Here is a 20,935-nt window from a genome sequence, read left to right as displayed (position 1 = left end):
TATTCTAGATCGAGTCATAAGTGGATGTGGTCTTGTTGTGTGTGTGAGCCAGAACGCGTAAAAGAGAGTAAATATCACATGGCCGACGCACATTTTAGTACAATTGAACAATGATCTAACGGGTCCCATTTTCTACTTTAACAAAAAACATCAATATGGTCCATATTCGAATCCAACTGTATTCACGTGCATGCGCTCATACTCATTAGATTGTCACCGTCATTTCATGTGTGGCTACAATAACGTTGATTTGCAAGGCACGAGGTTATAAGCTAATCATGTATTAAGAACCGAAAAGAAAAACTTTATTTCAGAATTCAAATTATTTTAATTTGATGATGTTAATCATAGTCAAACCAATTTTACTAAATGACAAAAAATAAATTTAATTTTTGGTATGAAATCTTCTGAAAATATATTTTGATGGAACTTTTTTCTTTTGGTATAGGGTTTACGTAAAACATGCGACAAGGACAAAGATTGCCGGAAAACTAGCCGGAACTTAGGGGAGCTAGGTCAGACGAGCGGCGGTTCCATCCTCGTGAGCAAAGCAGTGATTGTCGGTCCGTACAAATCCGACAACTTTACGACGATCACTCAAGCTATTGCAGCCGCACCTAATAACACTAGACCAGAGGATGGTTACTTTGTTATCTACGCAAGAGAAGGTGTCTACGAAGAATATATTGTTGTTGAGATGAACAAAAAGAACTTAATGCTTATCGGAGATGGGATCAATAAGACGATTATTACTGGGAACCATAACGTTATTGACGGTTGGACTACGTATAATAGCTCAAGCTTTGGTTGGTATTTTTATCTTTTTCTTTTTTTGTAGGAATTGAGCCAAGCAGTTTACTTAGTTTGTGATATATAACTGTATATTTATTTTCTAGCTGTAATTGGAGAGCGGTTTATGGCGGTTGATGTTACATTCAGAAACACAGCCGGACCTGAAAAACATCAGGCTGTGGCTTTGAGGAACAACGCAGAAAGTTCAAGCTTTTATCGGTGTAGTTTTGAAGGCTATCAAGATACTCTCTACGTCCATTCTATGAGACAATTCTATCGCGAATGCGATATCTATGGTAATATAATGCCTCATTTTCCATACTTATTTTATTTATTAACTGTTTTTGGGATATAATTTTTAAAACTAGGCTCAAATTTCACAACTTTTATATATTTTCTTTAGTAGTTTGAACTTACCAAAAATAACAAAACTTGTCAATCATATATATAGATTCTTATATTTGGAATGATCATGTGATCCTTGATATAATTTGCATCCACAGGGAGGTGATCTATGCAATCTAGTGGAGCTAACTCTTCTATACCACATATATATTTATTGAAGTAACCGATAGGATTTAATACGTCCTCTGTTTCTTCCCTTTTGTTATAGGTACCGTCGATTTTATATTCGGGAACGCAGCCGCAATTTTTCAAGACTGTAACATATATGCTAGAAAACCAATGGCAAAGCAAAAGAACGCTATAACAGCCCATGGAAGAGTTGATCCAAACCAGAATACCGGAATCTCTATCATCAATTGTACAATAAAAGCCGCCCCGGATCTTGCAGCTGAGCCTAACTCTGCCATGACATTCTTAGGTAGACCATGGAAGCCCTACGCAAGGACGGTTTTCATGCAATCATATATCAGTGACATTGTTCAACCAGTCGGATGGCTCGAATGGAACGGTACAACTGGTTTAGACACAATCTACTACGGTGAGTACAGTAACTTTGGACCAGGGGCAAACACGAATCAGAGAGTGCAGTGGTTAGGGTACAATATATTGAACTTGGCAGAAGCCATGAACTTCACTGTCTACAACTTCACCATGGGAGATACATGGTTGCCTCAAACCGATATTCCTTTCTATGGTGGTTTGCTACACAAAGAATGAAAAGAACACCGTATTATTTGACAACCATATTTAACTATACGTTACGTACTTGCTCAATTAAAAAATAAAGCAATAAATTTTTACCAGTCATAGTTGTTGAGATCTAGATTTACAAATAAAATTTCGTCGGTTGAAATAAAATAGCTATCACGGTACATTCGTGCGAGGCACTAAAATGTAGTATTATTTTATCGAGACGAGTCAATGGGAGAGTTATTCTCATGTTTATTTATGCATGCTTATAAAAGTTTTTATATGTTCTGAGTAACCAATCAATTCTAAATCGAAACTTAATTATATATCGAATTTTGTAGGAAGTCATATAGCGGATGAGATTTGATCTATAGACCATCACAATATATTAATTTTATTTATTGTTTTTGAATAATATAAGTTGAATTAAATCAATTAATCAAACAATTTTACAAGGGAACTGGAATAGTAGTAACTCTGAAAATGTTTACAGTATAATGAAGAAATTAAAATTTTACAAATATCCAAAAAAAGAAAAGAGATTTGAATTGGAAATCTCATAATCGGAATACACAAACTCAGAGACCGGACCTGAACGGCACTTTCGTAGCCGGAAGCCATCTTCCTCCGTCGATGAAAGGTTTCACCGTAAACCTATTAGCTTCCTTGGTACTAAGAAACCTCAACCCCTTCCACTTAACCCTATTCCTCGTCGACGAACCAGCGCCGTTATTCTTATACTCACCATAAAATATAGTATCCGGAGCAGAATCTCCGGTCCAAGGCAACCAACCTTTCCGGTCGACAAAACCGTGCAAGAACGAATCCATTATCACCGTCGTTGAGAAATTCTTCCATGGTCGACCTAAAAACGTTTTGACTTCGGTTAGGTCACCGAGCGGAGAGATGTTACAACGGTGAATTGAGATTCCTGTGTTCATGTTTGGATCATTACGTCCCTGAGCCGTGATTGTGATTTGTTGTCCTTTCATTGGCCGGCGAGGGAGGATCCGGCAGTTTTGGAGAACTGCAGCTGAGTTACCGAAGATGAAATCGACTGTTCCAATGATGGTGCAGTCACGGTAGAATTGGCGTTGTGCATGCACGTAGAGCGTGTCTTGGTATGCGTTCATTGTGCAACGGTATAAGGCAGCGAGATCTGCGCTTACCATTAGAGCTACGGCTTGGTGTTTGGCTGGACCGGCTGTGTTGATGAAGCCCATGTCTCTTGCCATGAACCCTTTTCCAAACACAGCTGCACAATACAGAACAGAGTAAAAAACAGAGCATAAAACATACCAATTATGATATGAGCCACTTTCTTGGATGATAAGTAATGATATTATGTGGTTTTTAGTTGCTGAATATTTCACAACTACCTTACGAATAATAATTTTGAACATTCTATATCTGGTTTATGAGATTCTTTGGTCTATTTTGTTGTAATTGAGCCAAATATGAATTAATGAAACAAGTAGGTGGAGTTATTTCGAAACCCTCTGTTTCCAAAGTAAATAAGAACAAGAAACTAAAAAAGAGAGAGGTTTACCGAACGTTGCGGTCTTAAAAGTGGGAGTTCCATCGATGACATTGAGTCTACCAGAGACAATACTCTTGCTCTCTCCATCTCCGACCACCACTACATTCCACATCTTCTTCTCCACCTTCACATTCTCAAAATAAACTCCTTTCTTCACATATATGATAGTTCTCTTCTCACTCTTCTCAGGCACATCCTTTAAAGCTCTACTTATCGTTCTGTACTTCCCCGAACCATCCTTCGCCACCACGATATGCGCCACTTTCCTCAAATCTGTGCTCTGCAACAATCTCCTGCCCACGTGGAAGTCCACCTCCACGTCAGCAGTTGTCAACAGACGCCTTCAGAGTGTGAACGAGTCAGCGATCTTTCCGAGCCATGTGATGATCGCTAAAGCGTTACTCGTCATCTCTGTTGAGTTCTTGAGATGACTTTCTCCGAACGGCTTCATATCTGGGGACAACGTTTCCACGCACGTCTCTTGATACGTCTCGGCTGAACTCAACCATGTACGGAGGTCATCGACTAGCTCAGGTACCGTGACGTCACCGTTTGATGATGACGTTAACGTGTTGTTGAGGTTATCTATCGTTAGGTCAAGAAGCTCGGCGCATGCACTCATGGTGATGTTGCTCTTTTCTTCGCCGGGGGAAGAGAATCCGTTGAGAGCTTTTGAAACTTCGGCGATTGTGATTTTGACTGCGAGTTTGAAGAGCTCTTCTGGATTGAGACTGCTCGCGTTTGGAGCTGATCGAAAGGTTTCCTTACATTTGTCTTTGTGCAACGTAACGTCGCAAACGGCTTTAATGGATGCGGAGATTGAGTCTCCGTTGTTCTTGATCTCCACTGTCTCTGATGACTTCTTATGAGCCATGGTTCCCAACACGGCTCCGACCACGATTATGGCAAGAACTATTAGTGATACAGCGATGATTGCAATTCTCTTCCTCGTCTTACGACGAGCTTCGAGCATTACGTGTTCACGCTCGTCGACTTTGCCGTAAGTGGAGGACATCTTCGTTATTCCTCCCTCTCTCTTTTTCTCTTTTCTTTTGAAGTTTCGTGCTAGTTATGTTTTGGAGATGTTGGAGAGTCATATAAATACATAGAAAAAGATATAATAATTTGAATAGACCTTAACCAACTTACGTGCGAGGCACAAAGGGTATTTAGAATTCTCGCTTTAAAATACCAAGAATGTATTAAGTGCTTCTCATGTTTTATGTACCATATACATAAGCATGTCGGCGTCGACGGCGTGAAACATTCTTGTTTAAGATTGGCCACTATAGCACTATGTTTTCGGTTGGATTTAGGTTTTAAATTTGAATACACTATTATGTCGAAAACATCATAATATCCAAGTGTGTAGCTTTACAAATTTGTATGGGTTTACCGATTTTTTTTTAACGAGTTGTTTCTTTTAGTTTACAAAAATTAATTGGAAGCATATTTAAGTTTTTTAATTTGTGCTCAATTTATTGTTCTTTTTCTTTTTTTCTTTGGGGTTATTTATTCACGTTCACCCATGGTCTTTTTTTTTTCGTTCATATTTGTGAGGACCGTCTACCAGAAGCAATAGTCAACAAATCAATTATACTTATAAAATCGTATAAATGTAACCAATGAAAAATAATAATTTCACAAATGCATGTCGTTTGGAATGAATGCATTTTGTTTTTAGACATAGATTTACTTGATTCGTTAGTATTAAAAACTAGAAATCCGTTGAAATCCTACAGTTTGACATTACAATATTTATTGGGATTATATTGTCAACATTGGATGGTTAATTAATTTTGATACATAGCTGTCAAAATAATATTTAATCGAGTCATTTGTTCACCCCCCTGACATTGTCGGCAGATGTTTTCTCCTGCTCCTATTATAGAACTTTTCTAACCTTGTTTTGAGCAATAATGACAAATACATGTACAACTTGTATTGACCTTTAATTTTTAATCTTTCCGCTAAGCCAAAATATGTAAACAAATGATACATTTAGAGGATTTGATGTGTGTGTGTTGTTGCTTAATAAAAACTAAAAAGGCTGATTTACATGAAAATTAGCATAAACTTAATCAAAAGCCTTTTAAACGAAGGGATAAACTAAAAAGGCTGGATATAATTAGACGTGTTACCAAACAGCACCCAAATTTGGTCATCTTCCTCTTTCCACGGTTACTCCCACATCACGCACTCACTCACTCTGCCCGCTTCTTCGTCTCCATTTCAGCTTCTCAGATACTCCCACACGAAACAATCTTAGCATTTTTCTCAGATCTTCATCTGGGAAAAAGCTTCGCGGCGATGTCTTGGCCTACGGATTCCGAGGTTATTCTTCATTTTTCTTCTTATACTTCTCCATTTACGCACGAATCTGCTTGTTACCGTCTACGAAATTTTGGTTAAATCGGTGGCAATATCCTCCGTTGGGTTAAATTTTAGTAGCGACGGAGATGATTCTCTCTTGGTAGTACATTTTCACGGCGGGTGTCAAATCGGACTTGTGATCGAACATTTTGCTATTTTAGTCTTTGTGTGTGTGTGTGTGTGTGTGTGGAGAGAGCTCAATGTATATGCTGTGAATTGCCGCGAGTGTTTGTTTTCTTGTGTGTTGGATATTTTTGGAATCTGACTCTGGTGTTAATCTTACGAGATCGTTCGTTTTTGTTATCCAGTTAATTTCCATAAAGGAGGCAGTGTCACAGATGACTGGAAGAGATAAAGGAGAAGTTCGAGTGGTGGTCTCACCTTATCGTATATGTCCTTTAGGAGCTCACATTGATCATCAGGTTGGTTTGTGATGAACAGCGATTTTGATCACGGTTTTGATCAAGTTTTAGAGTTCTCTGATTCATACGCTTTCCTTCTAAATGTGAATCATCTTTGGTATTGGTAGGGTGGAACTGTATCAGCTATGACGATTAATAAAGGGATCCTTCTTGGTTTTGTCCCATCAGGCGATACTAAGGTTTGTATTAGTTTTGATGATTCTTATGTGTAATGATGGTATGCTCGATGGTATAATGCATTTCTCCTAAATTAGCATTTGGTATGCTGGGCTCGGTTCAGTTTGAGAGTAGATGGAGATTCTAGTAGTGTAGAATATTGTGTCCTGGTCTCTTTTTGTTTATCACCTGACCTGAGGTAGCATTAATGAATTGGAAACTTTTCAAAATGAACGTGGTATGTAGGCTTGAGATTGAGATATACTTCTGAGTTGGGAAAGTTCCTGCTGTCTGTGTGTTTCACTCGAGCCTTGATGTCTTTGTACCATTTATTCTCTTTCTAATATTTATGCAGGTCCAGCTGCGTTCTGCACAATTTGAAGGAGAAGTATGTTTCAGGTGTGTGTGTGTTTCAGGATCTCTCATCTTGTCATTAGTGTTTTCAACTTCTGTGTCCATCGTCAGACATGCATTAGCTGGTTACTAAGCCACATATTATTGAGAAAGTCTGCATGTATTTTGATCTTGCAAGCAAACCATTATATGTATGTAGATAGACTTATCGTTCACTTAAAGTCTTAGACATTTATCAGATTTAACCTTTTTGTTATGCGCATTTTTCTCTAGAATTCATTGGAAAATTGAGAACCCTTAGCGCTGTAAGGGAAACAACGTATCAGTGACTCAGTGTTGAGCTTGCAAATTTTTTCTAGTTTATGTTTCATGCATTCTTATTATTTTTAGCTTTTCGGGTTTTTGAATTATAGTGTAGATGAAATCCAGCACCCAATAGGCCTAGCAAACAAGAATGATGCAAGTACCCCATCACCATCGAAGGAAAAAAGCATTTGGGGAACTTACGCCAGAGGAGCGGTTTATGCATTACAGACCAGCGAAAAGAATCTCAAACAGGTAACAAACTTAAGTTTCGTTTTCTGGATATTGCTATAGATAAAGTTGAACAATAAAGGGGAATGAGGTTAGCCTGCACATTTGCCGTGTGATCTTCTGGTGTTCCACATTTACCCTTTTTTGGTTGCCATACCTGATCTTTTAGACCATGCTTCCCCATAATAGGTGACATAATTGATAATTGTATTTTAAACATATATTAATGTGTTTCTAAGTAATTGTTTTGATCTTTGAAGGGCATTGTTGGTTACCTCAGTGGCTCGAATGGACTAGATAGTTCTGGGCTTAGCTCATCAGCTGCTGTAAGTTACTAAAACTCACCAGGTTTTGTACAGCACGAGTTTCTCCGGAAAGAGAACTTTTCCTGTTCTTTACCAGTAACTAAACGCTTTTAGCATATGAGGAATGATGTTTACTTTTTATTTTTTGGAAAATGAATCTTGTATATTATTTTATGATCGCCAGAAATGTGACAGGTTGGTGTGGCATACCTGCTAGCTTTAGAGAATGCAAACGAATTGACTGTATCCCCAACAGAAAACATTGAATATGACAGGTAAATACCAATTTCCGTTTAATGCAACTAAGAAGCTCATCTGTATTGCTTTATGAGCAGTTGCCTTTTGGTAAAACCATCAATTAGTGCTGCAAATTGGTTGATATACATGTGCTTTATTTTGTTTCTGCAGACTTATTGAGAATGGGTATCTGGGTCTGAAGAATGGAATACTGGATCAATCAGCTATTTTGCTTTCGAGTTATGGGTGTCTAACATACATGGACTGCAAGGTAAAATTTTATTGATTTGTGCAAAATAAGCAAGAAGCTTGCTCATGTGGTTAAACCAGAGCTGTTCTATTGCGCAAGTTCCCATGGGAAGCCTGAGATATTTTTGATTTCTAAACTGAACTTCTGATTCGCGATCATATGAGATAGACAACGTTCTCGGATTTCATGAGAAAACAAGATCTTTTCATTTTCTTCCATTTTTATTTATTTCAATGCTGAGTTCCTACTAAAAGGAAAATGAATGGTTAGAATCAGGAGGCACATAAAGAAGTACTTCCTAACCAGCCATAAATATGGAAACATGAATGTTGCTTGCTTACCTTTATATTCATCCAGAAACTGTCATCTCAGAAAATCTGTTTAAGATATGCAGACTATGAACCACGAGCTTGTACAGGCTCCTGAACTGGAGAAACCGTTCAGGATATTGTTAGCATTCTCAGGCTTGAGGCAGGCATTGACCACCAACCCAGGATATAATCTGCGAGTTTCTGAGTGTCGAGAGGCTGCAAAAGTTCTTTTGACGTATGTGCAAATCTGCTCAATTCATATTTATTTACATATTCACTTTCTTTATATTTAAACGTCAGTGGAAATGCTGCAAAGTCCATTTCTCTGTACTCATATTTCTGCATCACAAGATTAACAACCTTCTCTGGATTTGTGTTTTCTTCAGTGCATCTGGGAACAGTGAGCTGGAACCTACCTTGTGCAATGGTAAAGAAACTTTTGAGTGTGGACTTAATGTCTCTTATTAGTTGCATGCTGATAAGATTTTTCTTTATTGCCATGTCTGTAACTGTCCCGCGGAATAGTTGAGCATGCGGTCTACGAAGCTCACAAGGTATGAAAACAATATTCTTAAGCTTGTGGTAAAGCAGGTTCCACCTACACCATTTCTATATAAATATGTAATACAATCATACTTGTTCGTGCAGCATGAGCTGAAACCGGTTTTAGCAAGAAGAGCAGAGCATTATTTCTCGGAAAACATGCGGGTTATCAAAGGCAAATTCTCTGAAATTCCTACAGAAGTCTCTTTACGTGCATAAATGATTCATCGACTTCTTTATGATGCTTAACGGACTTGTTTGAATGATTGTGATTTGTGATTTTTATATTTCAGGACGAGAAGCCTGGGCTGCAGGTAATCTTGAAGAATTTGGAAAGCTAATTTCAGCATCCGGCTTGAGTTCTATTGAGAATTACGAATGCGGTACACTCTTTTTCCTTCCTTCTCTAGCAAAATGCATACCACAAGTCACAAGTTTCCTGTCACAGACATGATTCTCTTTATCTCTCTCTTAAGAGTCACCATTTTGGTTTTAAAGTCTGCGAGTTTTGATGAAGGTGCGGAGCCACTGATTCAGCTATACAAGATTCTCCGGGAGGCTCCTGGTGTATATGGTGCTCGGTTCAGTGGTGCAGGTTTCAGGGGATGTTGTGTGGCCTTTGTAGATGCAGAGAAAGCAGAGGCAGCTGCTTCATATGTGAAGGATGAATATGAAAAGGCCCAACCCGAGTTTGCTAAGAATCTGAATGGAGGAAAACCTGTTCTCATCTGTGAAGCAGGTGATGCTGCTCGTGTTCTTCTCTGATCGAAACCGGAGTTTTGGTTTATATCCGATATGCCACTCAAACTCGGATCTTTGTCCCTTAATACTCTCATGCTTTATTGATTCTTGTTTGTTCATCTCTTTTTGATTCGCTCTCTGGTCTACATGAGAGATTTTGTTAAGTTTGTAAAATTGGTGCATCTCTTGACATTTTTTTTTTTTGTTACGAAGAGTTTGTTTGACAATACATAATGTAAATCTACTCTACCGTTTTGGACTAAATTGGACAATCACAAACTTTGGGGTAAACTAAAATGTTTTCTAATTCATCATTTTAAGTGTTTTCAATAATAAAACAAAAATCTGTGATTGAGAAATAAAACTAACAGATATCACAAAATGACATAGATGTTTTATGTTTGGACAGAAAGCCCCCTCCGCCCAAAAGTCTTGAAATTGGCGCCTGGGAAAATCCTCCGGTGTGGCTCACACTCTAGGGTTTTAGCTCTCTCTAATCCATATCACTTGTAAAACCCTTTTTGGGGCATGACTCCATTATTATGCCATTCCACTGCATCAATCCCTAATCCCAACTCTCTCATGTCTCTCTCTTCCACTCTCCGTCTCTCTTCCTCCTTCCTTCGCCGCTCCTTCTACCGATTCCCCCTCACCGACCCATTATGCCGTCTCCGCCGCACTGAACCCTCCGCCGTCCGTTTCTTCTCTTCTCGTAATCCCCGGTCCGGAAAGTTCGTCGTCGGTGCTGCTAAGCGCGCCGATGAACAGCTCAACGCTGAGTCTGGGTCCAACAATGGCGGTTTGGTGGTTTCCGATGACGATTCTCGTATTGTGCCTTTTGAGCTTCACAAGGAAGCTACTGAGTCGTACATGTCGTATGCGCTATCTGTTTTGCTTGGACGCGCTTTGCCTGATGTTAGAGATGGTCTGAAACCAGTACATCGGAGAATTCTGTTGAGTGACTTCGTTCCGCTTAATGCTACTCAAATTTTTTTTTTTAAAGCTACTTAATTCAGTGAATGTGTTAGTTTCTGAAGTTCGATTATTTGTGTTCCAGCTTTGCTATGCATGAATTGGGGATGTCATCTAAAAAACCATACAAGAAATGTGCAAGAGTTGTTGGAGAGGTAACTATTGATTTTTTGGAGATGTTTTCTCCTTCGATTTCCGTTAACTTCCTTATTCTCAAGAACGATTGTGCTTTTGGATTCTGTAATTTTTCAGGTACTTGGTAAATTTCATCCACATGGAGATACGGCTGTTTATGATTCTCTTGTTAGGATGGCTCAGGTAATTAAGCAACTACGATTGTCTCAATCCATGTTCATGTAGTTTCTGTCTTCAGATAATGTTTCCCTTTTCAGGCATGAATTGATTCTTCCCAAAGTTGTTACGTTTCTTCATCTTAATGCATTCATTTTTCTCATCTTGGTTCTTTGCAGAGTTTCTCTTTGAGATGTCCACTTATCCAAGGCCATGGAAATTTTGGCTCAATAGATGCAGATCCTCCTGCAGCTATGCGTTACACTGAATGCAGACTTGATGTGAGTGCCTTTCACCTTGCTTTGTCCTCCAATTGATAATGGTTTTCCATGCAATTCACTTTTTCGTTCCTTTTGTCTCAATTGTTTCCTTTTTCCTTGGCTGTCTATACTCTATACTGATTCTCTCATCTCTACTTTATCTCTTGTCTTCAGATGAACATGTATTTTTATTAGTATTTTCAGCTTATTGTTTGTATTTGTTTCTACAGCCACTGGCAGAGGCAGTATTATTGTCTGATCTGGACCAAGATACGGTAACCTCACTATTGACTTATTGCCAAGTTTACCGATGCTCAACTAGATGGTCCTTAACCTTTTTTGTTTTGCAGGTTGATTTTGTTGCCAATTTTGATAACTCACAAAAAGAACCAGCAGTGTTGCCTGCTCGTCTTCCTGCTTTGTTGTTGAATGGTGCTTCTGGAATTGCGGTATAATAATCAAATAAATCTTGAATCTGAATCCCTTATTTTTGTTCTAGGTTTCTATAATTAGTCTCATGATTTTTTTTCTTTCTCTGCTGTATGAGATATTATATGCAATTGAATCTTGATCATTTCACATTGTTTAGGTTGGCATGGCCACAAATATTCCCCCTCATAATCTTGGAGAGTTGGTAGACGTGCTTTGCGCTTTAATCCATAATCCAGAAGCAACGGTATCAATCATTTCCTCTTTGCTTTTCTGTGACTGTCAATATTGTGGGTCTTTTTTTACGTGAAATCTTCTCTGCTTTATAAGTAGACAATTCATAAGATGTTGTTTCCACTTTCTTCTTTGACTGGCCAGCTGCAAGAACTGCTGGAATACATGCCTGCACCTGACTTTCCAACTGGAGGAATAATAATGGGAAACCTTGGGTAACTCTTTGCTTTCCAGTTTCTCCTCCTTTGCTATTTTTTTTGTGAGTAAGCAGTACTTGGTTTAGTAAATTCTCGTATATGGGCATGGCATGCTATCTTTAGGATCAAATAGAAGGACACACTTCTTAAGTTTTAAACTCTTTTTTATGGAAATGGGAAAACAATTTCTTTCGTTTAGATCTATGACTAACATTCCAGAAGCTGTACCTATCTCTTAAAAGGTACCTACAAAATGAGTGAAGAGGATGGTCCAGTAAATAGTTTTCCTTTATTTGTCGGTGTTATGCATTTTTTTCAATTATCATGTATTTCTGAGTTTTTATGTTTTGGAAAGCTTACATATTGTTTAGTTCATTTACTCATCCAAAATTATTTTCAAGTTTGTTGAATACTTTTATGAATAAAGTATAATAGTTTGCATTTGCCATTTCCTTTTGTAATTTCGGATCCTTATAATTGTATATTTTGTGGATGCGCTGTCAAGGGTTTTGGATGCTTACCGAACTGGCCGAGGGCGTGTTGTAGTTAGAGGAAAAGCTGAAGTTGAATTGCTGGATGCAAAGACAAAACGGAATGCAGTTATTATCACAGAGGTGATCAGTTTAGTTCTTTTCAGATTAATGTACAGATCTCCAAGGAGGAGGCTTTCAAAAAAGTTTATTAGCAGTACCATAATGGTAAAAAACAGTAGAGTAATGCCTTGATTGGAATTTATTGCAGATTCCTTATCAAACAAATAAAGCTACGCTTGTCCAGAAGATTGCCGAACTTGTTGAAAATAAGGTACAACTAAACTTGCAACATCTAATGTTTATTTTTGCTTCACTTACCAATATGTACTTAATTTATTCACAGGTGTGTTACATCTAGTATTTCACTTTCATTAGATGCTTGCAAAGTCTCTTTTTCATTTATTGATGTTAGGTGTTTGTTAATTTCAGACGCTAGAGGGCATAAGTGACATACGTGACGAGAGTGATCGTAATGGGATGCGTGTGGTTATTGAGGTATTACACTACTTTCTCTGCACTTCGATGTATCATGTATTAGTCTGCTTTAAATTTTCGTACTGGAAGGTAGTGGTTTTGATATAAAATCCAAATACTTCTCTATAGCTCAAACGAGGAGGGGATCCTGCACTTGTGCTAAATAATCTTTACCGGCATACTGCCCTTCAATCAAGCTTTAGCTGCAACATGGTTGGGTGAGTTGCTTTGAAGTAACATTTTATTTTGCCTGTTAATGTGTATGACCCAAGACATCATAGTTGTGGAAGAAACAGAGAATAAAATCTACATTTGCTATCTAGAGAAACTATTGCAGTTTCTGTATAAAAGTTTCACAACAAAGTCTTTCAGTTCGGCAATTTTTTTGGAACACTACTAGATATCCCTTCAAGAAACCTTAAGGATAAGGATCGTTGTCATTGTCAACTATAATTCTGGATTTAAGATGGGTATAGTTGAATGCATTAACCAACAGCTTCTTCTCTTATATCTCAGTAATGAAATTAATTATTGGGAGACATATGGGTGGATCATGGAATAGGGTGGTATGATAGAAATTCTTGTATATCTTGATAGAAAGGGCATATAAAAGAAACTTGGGGGTTTCCCAGGATGACTCTTTGAAACTCTTCTAACGATCATAACTGGATTGTGATATTACGTCTTTTACAGTATATGTGATGGAGAACCCAAGCTAATGGGTTTGAAAGATTTACTTCAGGTAACTACTTGTCTTTGTAGTATCATTTATCTACATAGCCCACTAGGAGTAATAGAAAAGTGAAGATCAGAGATAGAATGTCTAGTTCATTGCTACTGCAATCACAAATTTCTGTTTCTTGCTTGTGTGTAGGCCTTTATAGAGTTCAGATGTTCTGTTGTCGAAAGGCGTGCAAGATTCAAGCTTTCACATGCCCAACAGCGAAAACATATTATTGAGGTGTGTTTAGAAATGTTTGACTTTCTTAAATTAGCGCATGAAGACCATTATCTCACTGTGTAAAGCTTTTCTTCTAATATCGTCACTGTATATATGCTTAGGGTATTGTGGTTGGACTTGACAATATGGATCAAGTAATCCAACTCATCAAAAGCGCCTCAAGTCATTCGTCTGCTGCTGTTGCTTTACAAAGCGGTGAGTTCTATTTTACTTTGAGAATATACTCTATATGACACTCTTGGACTGCGTATGATGATGTGTAAACAAAATTCTGAAAAGTGAGCGAGAACTGGGAGGTGAAAAGTAATAGTGAGAAAAGTAAACTAGAGCCAATTTTTCTTAGGTGGACTGATAGACTTAGTCTAGGATCCACGCTATCAAAAGAATACATCTTGTGGTAGAATTGTCCATAATTATATTTGACGAACATAATATATTTCTTGTCTTTTTATGTGGAAGTGCTGGAGTCTCATACATTGTAAGATTTGACGTTTATGATAAAGTTTGTTAGGGATTTATGATTCTTAAGTCTCTATGTAAGGAAGATACAATAGATTAAAAATTAACATATTCAAACATTTACGTATGTAGAATATGGTCTTTCTGAGAAACAAGCTGATGCTATACTGGAGATAAGTCTTCGAAGGCTAACTGCTCTTGAGGTGCTTTCTTATTCTCTCTAAGTTCATTTTATGAAACTTGAAAGCCTGAAAATGCTCTAACTAGATTATCCCTTCATATGTATGCAGCGGAAAAAGTTTACTGATGAGAGTAGTTCACTGACAGAGCAAATTACAAAGTTGGAGTCGCTATTATCAACCCGAACAAATATCTTAAAGGTGAGGTACTCACTTTTTTGTTATCTATTACTGTACTTTTGGCGGAAGATATTAGAACACGTAGACGCTGTTAGATTGATAGATGATTGATTGTTTGTAATATATACTCTAATTTTGTAATATTGATTGTTTGAGTCCACTGAGGTTCAAACTCTGGTCCATGTATAACGATGTGGTAAAATGATTCTAATGCTTCTTCCATTTCTTGTTTGCTAAAATGGTCCCCTCTGTTTACTCAAGAAACTGTAATTGGTGCTTATTTTTATATTTGTAAAGCTGCGTACTGTACATATATGTTGCTGTTCTGGGCCAATGTTAGGAAAATTGCTGATACATGATGATATTTCTTGTAACCAAAATATAGGTCTTTGCTTCGTTTACTTCATTTTCATGTTGCTTACTACTTTCTCCCCTTCGTTTTCTTTAGTTAATCGAACAAGAAGCAATAGAGCTGAAGGACAGATTCTCAAGTCCCAGGCGTTCAATGTTGGAGGATTCTGACAGTGGTGATCTGGAAGATATAGATGTTATTCCAAATGAAGAGATGCTGATGGTTTGTTTCATACTTATTAAACCTAGAAAGTTTCTCAACTCTGAAAACTTTGTTGTTACTTTTCTAACTCTTGATTTCTGGATGATTATAGGCTATCAGCGAAAAGGGTTATGTGAAGAGGATGAAGCCTGATACATTCAATCTTCAGCATCGTGGAACGATTGGCAAATCTGTTGGGAAACTGAGAGTTGATGATGCAATGTCTGATTTTCTTGTTTGTAATGCACATGACCATGTCCTCTTCTTCAGGTATGTTTAACGGAAATCGACTTTGTGTTTACCATACACATGGATTTTGATTTCTTCCTTGTTGTGTAACTTATTGCTTGTACTTGTTCTACATTCAGCGATCGGGGCATAGTTTACTCGACCCGTGCGTATAAAATTCCAGAATGCTCCCGCAATGCAGCTGGCACACCTTTGGTTCAGGTAATTTACATATTTGTGTATCTACGTTTTCTGTCTGCTACGTCGAAACAAATATTACAATTCTGTGAAAGGCTAATGTTTCGCTGTATTCATGTGACTTGGGGAAACAGATATTATCCATGTCGGAAGGTGAAAGAGTAACCTCTATCGTTCCGGTTAGTGAGTTTGCTGAAGACCGCTATCTCCTGATGCTTACAGTGAATGGCTGCATCAAGAAAGTATCTTTGAAACTATTCTCAGGAATACGCTCAACTGGAATCATAGCAATTCAATTGGTTTGTCCCTTTTTCTCTAGTCTAATTTTGGGGACAGTCTTCCTAACAAGGTCATTCTAAGATAATTATTTGTCTTTAGAATTCTGGTGATGAATTGAAATGGGTTCGTTGTTGCTCAAGCGATGATCTTGTGGCCATGGCGTCCCAAAATGGAATGGTCGTCTTGAGTACATGTGATGGTGTAAGTTGTGGTTCTCGATTCTTTTTCCAAGGTTTGTTACATGAGCAAACTCTAATGACTGTTGTGTACTAGGTTCGTACACTGAGCAGAAATACAAAAGGAGTGACTGCCATGAGACTTAGGAAAGAGGATAAGATGGCGAGCATGGACATCATACCTGCATCTCTGCGGAAAGATATGGAAGAGAAGTCGAAAGATATTTCAACTGTGTATGTTTTTCTTAAGTTATATCTGCTGAAATTTGCTCTAGAAACTTCTCATCACTTTAGTTAATGTTTAACTGTCTTCTTTACTTTGTTAACCCAAAACAAATGCAGGAAACAAACCACTGGTCCATGGCTATTATTCGTCTGTGAGAATGGCTACGGAAAGCGTGTTTCTCTGAGTAGCTTCAAGCGTTCGCGGTTGAACAGGGTTGGTTTAGTTGGATGCAAGGTATGATCTGGATTATTATCATCTTTTATTAGGTTTGTTTGTTTATTTATCGTTTTTCCTTTCATCTCAGTTTTCGGAGGATGATTGTTTGGCTGCTGTTTTCGTGGTTGGTTACTCCTTAGCTGGTAAATATACACTCTCTCAGATATAAGGATTTATATGTTCTGTATTTGCTGTTTATATAGAATCTCACCAATGGTTGTTTTTTTGCAGAGGATGGAGAGAGCGATGAGCAAGTAGTTCTGGTGAGTCAAAGCGGAACTGTGAACCGGATCAAAGTCAGGGATATCTCCATCCAGTCTCGTAGAGCGCGGTATATGTTTATTCCCTTCATTTGACAGACTTTCCTACTGTTTATGTTTATGTTTATGTTTTCTCATTTGATTATTAATTTATTAGGGGAGTGATTCTTATGCGGCTAGATCATGCCGGGAAGATCCAATCTGNGTTTGTTACATGAGCAAACTCTAATGACTGTTGTGTACTAGGTTCGTACACTGAGCAGAAATACAAAAGGAGTGACTGCCATGAGACTAAGGAAAGAGGATAAGATGGCGAGCATGGACATCATACCTGCATCTCTGCGGAAAGATATGGAAGAGAAGTCGAAAGATATTTCAACTGTGTATGTTTTTCTTAAGTTATATCTGCTGAAATTTGCTCTAGAAACTTCTCATCACTTTAGTTAATGTTTAACTGTCTTCTTTACTTTGTTAACCCAAAACAAATGCAGGAAACAAACCACTGGTCCATGGCTATTATTCGTCTGTGAGAATGGCTACGGAAAGCGTGTTTCTCTGAGTAGCTTCAAGCGTTCGCGGTTGAACAGGGTTGGTTTAGTTGGATGCAAGGTATGATCTGGATTATTATCATCTTTTATTAGGTTTGTTTGCTTATTTATCGTTTTTCCTTTCATCTCAGTTTTCGGAGGATGATTGTTTGGCTGCTGTTTTCGTGGTTGGTTACTCCTTAGCTGGTAAATATACACTCTCTCAGATATAAGGATTTATATGTTCTGTATTTGCTGTTTATATAGAATCTCACCAATGGTTGTTTTTTGCAGAGGATGGAGAGAGCGATGAGCAAGTAGTTCTGGTGAGTCAAAGCGGAACTGTGAACCGGATCAAAGTCAGGGATATCTCCATCCAGTCTCGTAGAGCGCGGTATATGTTTATTCCCTTCATTTGACAGACTTTCCTACTGTTTATGTTTATGTTTATGTTTTCTCATTTGATTATTAATTTATTAGGGGAGTGATTCTTATGCGGCTAGATCATGCCGGGAAGATCCAATCTGCTTCTCTGATCTCTGCAGCTGATGAAGAAGATACAGAGGAAGTTCCAAGTAATGAAATCGTAGAAACCGTTAGCCTGTAAATTTTACAATCCCAGTTCAACCAGTTTTTGTGACCGTGATCAGCTCAGTACATAGCGTCTATGTGCTTTAGTCCTCTCTTCGCCTTTTTGTTTTCCTATGTTACTAAACTACGAGAAGAGGAAATCATTATCGAAGTTAGTTATTAACATTAATCAGTATCACATTTTCTTTGGTTTAGTATTATTTTCAGAAAGTTGAAATAAATAACTCTGGTCATGCTAAACCATTAGTGCTCTATCACTTTTGTTTTCTTGTTAACCAAATCAAGAGAAATATTTTACAAGTGGTACAAAGACATAGGCACCAAAGCCCATAATCACAAGAGCAGCTGCGCCAACATTCACCAAAGATATGTCATATGTCCGGCTCTCTTCTTCACCCATTCCTCTTCCTCCTACTGTAGGAAGAGGATCCATGTTGGTCTTCGTCTGTGCTTCTTTGGCTAGTAATGGACCGGTTTCTGGTTCCACAACTCCAGCCTTATCCTTATGATCTCCTGTATCTTTGGCTGAACCGGATTCCTCTATCTTTTTTTGCTCCACTATCTCTCCTTCACTTACTATATCTCCAACCTTCTCATTTTTCTCATCCTGCTTGTCTATCAAGCCATCATCAACATCCAGTTCGGTTCGTTCATCTCCCTCTTTTGTTTTTTGCCGAGGCTCTGGTTGATTCGTTTCTTTCTCTGTTCTTCTTGCCTCATCACCAACAACTGGTTTTGTATATTTCATTTGTTCCTTTTGTCCCACGGTAATCTTTCCTCCCTCTTTCAGCTTCTGACCTATTTCACCATCTCCCTTCTTCTCAACAAGTTTAGCTTGTACCTTAGGTCCCAAGCTAGCATCAACGGCCGGTGATTTGCGTATAATCTCTTTCTCCTTCACCATTTGTCCTGTCTTATTCTGACTTATATCAGCATCTTTCTTTCCCTCATTTACTTCCTCTTCTCTCGCACGTACCTTGGGTTTTAAGGTGCTAGTACCAAGGGCTGGTGAACGTTTAGCCTCTTCTTCCTTCAATTTCTGTATAATCTTCTGCTGACCCATTTGAGCAGCCTCCTTTCTCTCAACCACCTTCTCTTCTTTCGGACTCTCCTTGCCCCTTACGTTAGGGATCGCTTCTCCTGCTTGAACTTTCGGTTCAGACTTCTCTCGACTGCCCGTTGGCACCTCTCTATTACTCTCAACCACTGACTTATACGTTTTGGGTTTTTCTTCATTCAACGTTGGAGTAGCTTTCTCTTGACTTGTCCCCGCTTGTTTCTCCTCGTTCAAAGGTTTCTTTCGTCCCAAGGTACTCCCATTAGGACTACTTTTCTCCTGATTAGACCTCTGTCCAATTTTCCCCTGATCTTGGACTGCTTTCTCCTTTTTGTCACCTTCCACGATCGCTGGAAACTCGATCGTCAAGAGTCCATGTGAGAAGGACGTGCTCCATTTAGTCATGTCACAGGTCTCGGGGACACGGTAAGATTCATTGAAACGAGCCTTAGTCTGAGCAGAGAGCGGTCGCTGGCCTTGAATCTGGACAGTCCTCGTCCTCTCATCCCTCTTTATTACTATTTGATCACTATAAAAGCCTGTCCATTCCACAAAATAAACAAGAAATTCATAAATATTGTATCATTTAAATATTGAACTCAAAGACACAAAACACAAGAAAGAAGAGAAAGAAAAAAAAAGACCAGGAAGATTGACGTAGAGGAAAATGGAAGATCCGGAGTTAGTCCATTGAGCTCTCGGTTTGAAACTGCTCACAGTCGGAGCCAGCGGTGGCGGGTGACGACCACCGGCAGGCCTTGGTCTCTTGAACATCGCAGCCATTTTTACTATATATGTCAGGAAAAAAATACTGAAACTTTTTAAGTAATAAACAGAACTAAATATGAAACATAGAAACATGTGTTTGAATGTTGTATATAAGATACAGTTAGAAGCAATGGGAAGGTTTGGGTTTAGGATTGCTTTAGGGTATTGACTTTGTCTGTTTCTTCATCCCAAGGTCTCTCTCATATCATATGTAATGTGGTTTCTTCTACTTCAAGGAAAGAAGCTTTTTAAGGTTTGAAGAAGATGCCGTATCAACACAAAGTGACGTCGTTTTATTTATTTATTTATTTCCTTTTTAGTTAATAGCGCCTATATATATAGATATACAACGTGGCATTCAACACGTGAAATTAAGATTCCCTGGACCTAACCACAACACTCACCGGATAACTTAACCTCCACCGTCTTCGTCTTCTTCCGCCGCAAATTTTTGTCTCCATGGCCGGCGTTAATCTACAGCTCCGTCACGCTTACTCTATTGCTCAATTCGTTCCAACTGTTTCATCACCTCCTCCTCCTACTCAGCGAATTCGGCTTGGAACTTCACCCTCTCGGGTTCTCTTCTGTAATCTCCGAGCTAATTCCGCCGCCGCTGCTCCAACTCTGAGAACCACTCGCCGTTCAGTAACTATAACTGCTGCGTCTTCGGTATCCTCAGCCGTTGATTCGGATTCGTTGGTGGAAGATCGCGATGACGGAGGTAGGATCCCGTTGCTTGAGGGTAGGGATTTGAGAGCTGGGATTGCTGAATCGAGGCAGGAGATACTCAAAGGTGTCAATTTGGTTGTCTATGAAGGAGAGGTGCGTATCAATTTTTCTAGGTTGACTTAAATTTTAATCACCCAGTAAGCTTAAGCTTTCCCATGGTATCTCACCAGTGTTGTCTCATCATATGAGAATTGTTTGAGTTTGACATAATGAGTCAAGAATACATTAAAATTGTGAAAATTCGATGTTTTTGAATTGTCCTATGTTAGAAATATCTGATTCTGCTGATTGTAATCTATGGCTTC

The 20,935-nt window shown here is 38.5% G+C and overlaps 7 protein-coding genes across 7 annotated transcripts in view; 4 read left to right on the top strand and 3 right to left on the bottom strand.

Annotated features, from left to right (window-relative positions):
- The window catches only part of LOC104767425 (probable pectinesterase/pectinesterase inhibitor 25), a 7,731-nt gene extending 5,585 nt beyond the window's left edge, over nucleotides 1–2,146 (top strand). The window contains exon 5 of the mRNA XM_010491453.2: nucleotides 1,406–2,146. Coding sequence (XP_010489755.1) covers nucleotides 1,406–1,914 — 509 coding nt within the window. The 3' untranslated portion in view covers nucleotides 1,915–2,146. The remainder of the gene's footprint in view (nucleotides 1–1,405) is intronic.
- Nucleotides 2,354–4,479, bottom strand: LOC104764786 (putative pectinesterase/pectinesterase inhibitor 24). Its single transcript, XM_010488384.1, has 2 exons — nucleotides 3,437–4,479; nucleotides 2,354–3,142 (listed from the first exon to the last, which is right to left on the bottom strand). Exon 1 carries the CDS (start codon nucleotides 4,440–4,442, stop codon nucleotides 3,771–3,773), a length of 672 nt encoding a protein of 223 aa, XP_010486686.2. The 5' UTR covers nucleotides 4,443–4,479; the 3' UTR covers nucleotides 2,354–3,142; nucleotides 3,437–3,770.
- Nucleotides 2,466–3,539, bottom strand: LOC109130778 (putative pectinesterase/pectinesterase inhibitor 24). Its single transcript, XM_019240805.1, has 2 exons — nucleotides 3,437–3,539; nucleotides 2,466–3,142 (listed from the first exon to the last, which is right to left on the bottom strand). The coding sequence occupies exons 1-2, from the start codon at nucleotides 3,537–3,539 to the stop codon at nucleotides 2,466–2,468; spliced, it is 780 nt and encodes a 259-aa protein (XP_019096350.1).
- Nucleotides 5,582–9,944, top strand: LOC104764785 (galacturonokinase). Its single transcript, XM_010488382.2, has 14 exons — nucleotides 5,582–5,761; nucleotides 6,109–6,222; nucleotides 6,330–6,401; nucleotides 6,734–6,777; nucleotides 7,146–7,290; nucleotides 7,527–7,592; nucleotides 7,767–7,846; nucleotides 7,980–8,079; nucleotides 8,453–8,604; nucleotides 8,756–8,796; nucleotides 8,895–8,923; nucleotides 9,018–9,087; nucleotides 9,206–9,295; nucleotides 9,430–9,944. The coding sequence occupies exons 1-14, from the start codon at nucleotides 5,738–5,740 to the stop codon at nucleotides 9,675–9,677; spliced, it is 1,275 nt and encodes a 424-aa protein (XP_010486684.1). The 5' UTR covers nucleotides 5,582–5,737; the 3' UTR covers nucleotides 9,678–9,944.
- LOC104764783 (DNA gyrase subunit A, chloroplastic/mitochondrial-like) lies at nucleotides 10,065–18,270 on the top strand. Its single transcript, XM_010488380.2, has 27 exons — nucleotides 10,065–10,606; nucleotides 10,711–10,780; nucleotides 10,878–10,943; nucleotides 11,096–11,197; nucleotides 11,407–11,451; nucleotides 11,527–11,625; nucleotides 11,766–11,852; nucleotides 11,984–12,054; nucleotides 12,542–12,650; nucleotides 12,778–12,840; nucleotides 12,999–13,064; nucleotides 13,173–13,261; nucleotides 13,737–13,785; nucleotides 13,918–14,004; nucleotides 14,106–14,199; nucleotides 14,596–14,666; nucleotides 14,754–14,843; nucleotides 15,271–15,396; nucleotides 15,488–15,645; nucleotides 15,744–15,825; nucleotides 15,936–16,100; nucleotides 16,180–16,281; nucleotides 16,354–16,490; nucleotides 16,599–16,716; nucleotides 16,787–16,841; nucleotides 16,930–17,029; nucleotides 17,966–18,270. Exons 1-27 carry the CDS (start codon nucleotides 10,182–10,184, stop codon nucleotides 18,090–18,092), a joined length of 2,853 nt encoding a protein of 950 aa, XP_010486682.1. The 5' UTR covers nucleotides 10,065–10,181; the 3' UTR covers nucleotides 18,093–18,270.
- On the bottom strand, nucleotides 18,177–19,979 carry LOC104764784 (protein RESTRICTED TEV MOVEMENT 2-like). The gene is made up of 2 exons (XM_010488381.2): nucleotides 19,778–19,979; nucleotides 18,177–19,672 (listed from the first exon to the last, which is right to left on the bottom strand). The coding sequence occupies exons 1-2, from the start codon at nucleotides 19,914–19,916 to the stop codon at nucleotides 18,357–18,359; spliced, it is 1,455 nt and encodes a 484-aa protein (XP_010486683.1). The 5' UTR covers nucleotides 19,917–19,979; the 3' UTR covers nucleotides 18,177–18,356.
- The window catches only part of LOC104764781 (ABC transporter I family member 6, chloroplastic), a gene marked incomplete in the record, with an annotated part of 2,466 nt that continues 1,790 nt past the window's right edge, over nucleotides 20,260–20,935 (top strand). The window contains 1 exon segment of the mRNA XM_010488379.2: nucleotides 20,260–20,723. Coding sequence (XP_010486681.1) covers nucleotides 20,361–20,723 — 363 coding nt within the window.

The sequence above is a fragment of the Camelina sativa genome, chromosome 19, assembly GCF_000633955.1.
Source record: "Camelina sativa cultivar DH55 chromosome 19, Cs, whole genome shotgun sequence".
Taxonomy (NCBI): domain Eukaryota; kingdom Viridiplantae; phylum Streptophyta; class Magnoliopsida; order Brassicales; family Brassicaceae; genus Camelina; species Camelina sativa.
This window is presented reverse-complemented; position numbering and strand designations above follow the sequence as displayed.